At 45.9% G+C, this 5560-nt stretch overlaps 1 protein-coding gene across 1 annotated transcript; it reads right to left on the bottom strand.

The window, feature by feature from the left end:
* Positions 1 to 250: 250 nt before the first annotated feature.
* EIF3F (eukaryotic translation initiation factor 3 subunit F) lies at positions 251 to 5298 on the bottom strand. Its single transcript, XM_074592034.1, has 8 exons — positions 4797 to 5298; positions 4625 to 4695; positions 4382 to 4461; positions 3154 to 3291; positions 2010 to 2101; positions 1677 to 1813; positions 1427 to 1540; positions 251 to 643 (listed from the first exon to the last, which is right to left on the bottom strand). Exons 1-8 carry the CDS (start codon positions 5077 to 5079, stop codon positions 566 to 568), a joined length of 993 nt encoding a protein of 330 aa, XP_074448135.1. The 5' UTR covers positions 5080 to 5298; the 3' UTR covers positions 251 to 565.
* Positions 5299 to 5560: the final 262 nt, after the last annotated feature.

Consider the following 5560-nt stretch of genomic DNA (forward strand, 5'->3'; position numbering starts at 1 on the left):
ATCCTGATGAAGAAGGGCATATACACAGCACCACTAATAAACCAGTGACCATTCTGGGCTACACAAGAAGCCACGCTTTCAGTGTGCTTTAACAACTGGGGGGAAAAAAAAACTGCAAAGAAGTCTGCAGAATTGGAGTTGACTTGCATCAACTCTAGTTTTCTTTCTTGATGCCATGTTATCCCCCCCTTTCTTTCAAAAGTGGATTCATTATACGGAAATGAGAACAGTTTTTTCTGGACAGAAGCCATTATTGCCACTGCAATGGAACTTTTATTTCAAATACATTCTTACAATAAAGCTGTACTTTGTTATACAAGTAGATAAACCTCGGAGACAAAAGATTCACATACTGCATTTTAAAATATTGGGCTCAACTAAACTGCAGCTGTTCCCATTAATTTCCTAAACCATGTAGGGATTTTTCAGGGCAATGGAAATAAAAACGTGAACCAAGTCATCTAGGTAATTAAATTACGGTCCAAGGAAATTTGTAACACCACCATAGAAAAGTGTATCTGCTCATTCTTCAGCTTCTTTGAAGTGTAGGGTGGCAGAAGTTTCTTTATAAACTCAGAAGTTTTTCATTAAGAGCAATCTGTGACTGTGTGAGGTTTGCCAAGTAGGTTACCATCAGTAGGTCCTGAGAGGGGTAAAAAAAAACCAAATCAGTGATCAGAAATATTAACAAAGATGGTAGCCTGTTAAGGAGTTGAATTTTTAACACCTGTAAAGCAGTTTACAATCAGCTACTAGAATTACTGTTGTTAGTCCTGAAAGTCCTACCTTGATGAATGCTTCCCTTGCAGGAAGAAGGTTTTGGTATTCCCAGAATATGAAACACTGCTTGTGAAATTTTAACTCTGAGTTCACCCGTGTTAACCAGGCAAGTCAAAGGGTACAAGCAAAATTAAAAATTAGTTCTGGTCTTGCAAACTGTGGGTGAACAACACATTCAGAAACTTAACTTTCGCTTTCTAAAAATTTGTTACAGAAATAAGGTAGCACACTAAAAACTTTTTCATGTCCTAACTGTTGTGCAAAGAGACAGAACTTCAGCTCAGGCAAAGGAAGCTCAGGCAAGTCACCAGTTATCCTTGAAATCCAAACTGCTTTAAGCTTGGTAATTCATATTGTCCAATCACCCTAAAAGAAGAACTGATGCTGGCTTTCAGATCACTTGCATAATTCTTAAGTACTTTACAACTTATTCTCTTATTTGCAGTTGCTTGCAAGATTATTATGGTGAGCTCCTTCATCCTCCTTCAGCTCTTAAAACATCAAATTACTGACAAGAAAGGGCTGTGTTTTCTATTACCGTGTTTGTATGAAAAGATAAGATTGTTTTGATCACAGACAAATTTGTGTCTGTACAGCAAATTTTCAAAATTGCTGTCAATACACTGAAAAAATGAGATGAACTTACATTGATATTGCTGTTCAACATTGTCTCAAAATCCTCTGGTGAAATCTTTGGCACCTGGTTAATAAGATCCATCAGGAATCGCCCAACAGTGTTGTCAGCAGCCACTTTGCCAGACTAAGCATAAGAAATACACAGTTCAACGTGAGTAAAACTTAGTAAGTTTACGGCCCAGAAAAAGAATACATAAAAAGAACAAGATGTACAAGCTTAGATCAAACTTATCTGCTGAGCCATAAAAACCTGGCCTTACCAACACATCCTCTGCATACTGCAGAACCATGGTCAGGGTATCCTGAATCCTGGCTGACGCTGCCCCCACCTGCTGCAGGTCACTGGACAAGCCAATCACTCGATTAGGGCTAAAGCAAGTCTTCATTATAAGATCCACTGAAAGGAAAAGGAGGATCAGTGAAAAAAACCCGACTGCCACAGAAGACAGCTTAAATCCTTAACTTTTTGAAGGTTTTTAAGCTTCAGCAAGACAGTCTAATTCCCAGTAGAATGGCAATTTTACCAGTGTAACGAAGGCATTTATATAGCATCACAACAATGGTCATAACTCAAATAGGAAGAAAACATTCACCTCCTATCCGTTCTGTATCATAATAAACATATTTCACTGTTAGAGGTGTGAACATCACGCCCATAGTTTTACCAGGGACTCCCATTGGGGCACTGGAAAAAAAGAAAAGAACAAAACATTTTCAGCACAGAAATATTTAAGGGAGGAAGTAATAGATTTCCATTTAATGATCTCTGTTAGCACTGAAGCGTGAACGTGAGTAGGTTACTCATTCTCACCAAAATCAGCAATATTAAGAGCACGGATAACTGAGGACAGGAAATCAGTGCTGGTATACTATTAATTGCTTATTTTCATCCAAGAATATTCCTAGCTGGTCTGACATTTGTCAGCTTGAACGCATGAAGAGCTAAGTACTATCTTCTTAGCCACCGTTCCTTCTTGCTTACAGAGCAGGTATTCTACTCCGAAACATTCCATGCTCTTGGAGAAATTACTTAAGGAAGAAACATGACAAAAAATCGAGTACAAAGCACTCTCAACACCTTTATTATTCCTATTAGTAAAGGTATTTGAAGTTCATTTATGCTTTAAGAAAGATGTCACGGAACAGTTTCCTTTTTGAAGGTACACAGTCAAGAAGCAGTAGACTGCCTCTACAAAGAGGAGAGCTCTTCAGCCAGTACTGGGAAGAACAACAGTGAGGGGGAATAATTTCATTTATCCATATTTAATCTCCACTATTAATTGATAAAAGTGGAAAGGATTAAGGGGAAGAAAGACTGATCAAGAGGATGCTGTTTCAATTATGTTTTAACTGCACTAATCCTCCAACTTGTATAAGTAGACTGCCGAGCAATAAAGCCCAGTGACTATAGCTTAGCATTCACAGTGTGATGGAAGTTAGTGACATTAATGCTACCTATATGAATCCTGTGAAACGTCACAAAGGTGTTCAGAGCATTGTTAAAGTTAATTAAGTCACAATTTTCCACCTCCAACGAGGTACTAACTTATGAAAGGTTAGGTCTTTCAACTTACATACGATGGTCAAGACATTCCAATGATCAACCATCCCTGGCTCGCTGCTGTGTTTTAGCTACTGCACAATATTATCCAAAATGAGACACCGCAGCCCATTACATTTCTCATTACCCTGATGTGGTCTCTCTCAGTAAGTCACACAGCTCCCCTCCCAGAGTACCTGACGTAGGCTTTAATGCTCATGCGTGAATTCTGGAGACTGGTGTCCACGGTGAGGTGAATTGGATTGTGCGCTTCCCGGCTGTAATACTCGTGGATCAGGACAGAGTGTTCCGTGATGTCGTGACCTGTTGCATACCTTCAAAAGAGCACATGTTGAGGAGCCATTCTTCCAACATTCAAGTGCCCGATGTTTGGTATTGTTGGTATTTAACAGGTTTGTATCCTAAAACACTTATTTCCAAACACTGAGCTGCAGAAACACACTAAATACAAGTGTTTTAACTAGGGAATTTGTAGTTCTATGGCCAGCTGTCCTAGAACTGTAGGAATCACAGGCTGAGCACACCCCTGCCCAAAACATGCACAGGGCTAGTGCTGCAGTACCAGCCATAAGGAGTCAGTGCAGCTGACATCAGACACCCAAGATTCAGTTACCTCTCACTATGCTCTGGACCAACTCTTTATTTCTGTGTAATTTAAAGCATGCCAAACAAACGCAGACCAACCAAGTAGATCTTCCACAAATCAAACATCTCTCTGCAGGAGGTATAACTCGTTAATCTGGCTCCTTTAGCTGCTCTGCAATTAGCTTCTCACATACATAAGACAACTCCTGTCATTAGAACTGCACTTTGCCGTGCCATTAGGAGGTTGCTGAGGAAGTTTGCTCTGCAGGAACAGAACTAAGCTATTTTGTAGGATCAGAGAAGCATGAAAAGACTAATAAAACTATCTATCCACACACTCGGACACAGACTCTGTTCCCATAACATCCTACTGATCTTGCTTCGCATCCCACATACAAGCATTTCCACCTTTTCTCAGCAGAGAACTTCCGCATGCTCAAGCTGATATCACCGATTCCTCCTGAGGCCTTGGGTACTTGAAACTACTCTTTTGCGTTCTTCTTTCTTTCTAACCAGCTACCTTCCGTGGTGCAGGTTGTATTCCAGGTGGCTAAGTTCTTGAACAAAGCTGTGCAAGCATTCTCTAACTCATCACTCCTCTGTGATACCTTTGTTAGATAGAAACAAAACCAAACCCTGTAAGTCACCAATACTGTCTCTTCTTATTATGAACTGCAGCAGCTTTACAGCTGACTCTGTAACAAGATCTTACTGCCACAAGCATTACTGCTTCTCAGCCTGTGACAACGAGAATTAATGTATTTCAAGTAGTTTAAGGGACCGACACAGCTGCTTGCATGCTCTTGCAGGAGAACTTACCAGCCCAAGATGATCTCGCTAGGAGACACCTTCTTGTGCAACTCATACATGTTTTTGGCAAATTCCATATCGACTGCCACCTGAGAAAGGGGACAGGACCTAGTCAGCTGGTTACCGGGACGCTTAGCCCTCACCGGAGGGCGACACGGGCGCAGGCCCTGACGCCGCCATCAGAGGGAGAGCAGGGGCCGCCGCTCCGCCGAGGGACCCCCCGCCCCCCCGCGGGGCGGCCTCGCTCCGTACCTCATCCTCGGACTCGTTGTGCGGGACGGAGAAGCAGTTGGTGACCTCCACCGAGTGCTTGTCCACGGTCCCTGCGGGAGGGCAGCGAGGTTAGGGGGACGCCGATGGGGCAGCGGGCTGCTCGCCCCCAGGCTGGCGACGGGACGGGACCGGGCGGGACGGCGGCTCTTACCCAGCAGCGTCCCGATCACCCGCGCCGCGCCCTCGTTGCGCCGCTCGAAGCTGTCCACGATGGAGGCGAGCACGACAGGGTGCAGCCGCACCACGCGGCCGCCGGGGAAAGGGCCCGAGAGCGCGGCCGACAGCGGCGGCGCCGGCGGTGCCGGGGCGGCGGGCGGGGGCGGCGCGGCGGCGGGGGCAGCATTTCCCGCTGGCGTGGCGGGTGCCGCCGTCGGGCTCTGCGCCGGGGCGGCCGCGGGAGCAGCCGGAGCGGGAGTGGGAGCCGTCGCCGCCATTTTGCAAGAGAGAGGGGTGGGGGTTTCGCGCCGGCAATAATTGGCTATTCGGAACGCCTGTCACGCAGTGCTACCTTTCTATTGGGGAAAGGGTGTGCTAAGGCCCTCCTGCCATCTGCTAACCAATCTGGGGAGAGCGATGAGGGAAGACGCTCTGATTGGAGGAAGAGCGCACCGCCTGTGACTGAAGCGTACTCTTGCTCCCACCTTCTTGGGGCTGGAGAGTTTTCCGATTGGGTTCTCTTATGCCCCGCTTCCTTGACTCTCTGCTCTCCCATTGGCTGGCGCCGCTCTTGCCTTCTGTCTGTCAGGGCGTGAGGGCCTATTTATTGGCTGTGGCGCTGTCGTTTACCACACTGGTTGCTAGGTGAAGGTATGGTTTGTCAGTGTGTGTAGCGCCGAGCACTCGCCCTGGTGGCGGGGAGCCTTGGCGGCGCCCGGCTCTGAGGGCCCTGCTGGAGGTAGGCTGAGCAGGGCCGGT

The sequence above is a fragment of the Larus michahellis genome, chromosome 6 (assembly GCF_964199755.1).
Source record: "Larus michahellis chromosome 6, bLarMic1.1, whole genome shotgun sequence".
Classification (NCBI taxonomy): domain Eukaryota; kingdom Metazoa; phylum Chordata; class Aves; order Charadriiformes; family Laridae; genus Larus; species Larus michahellis.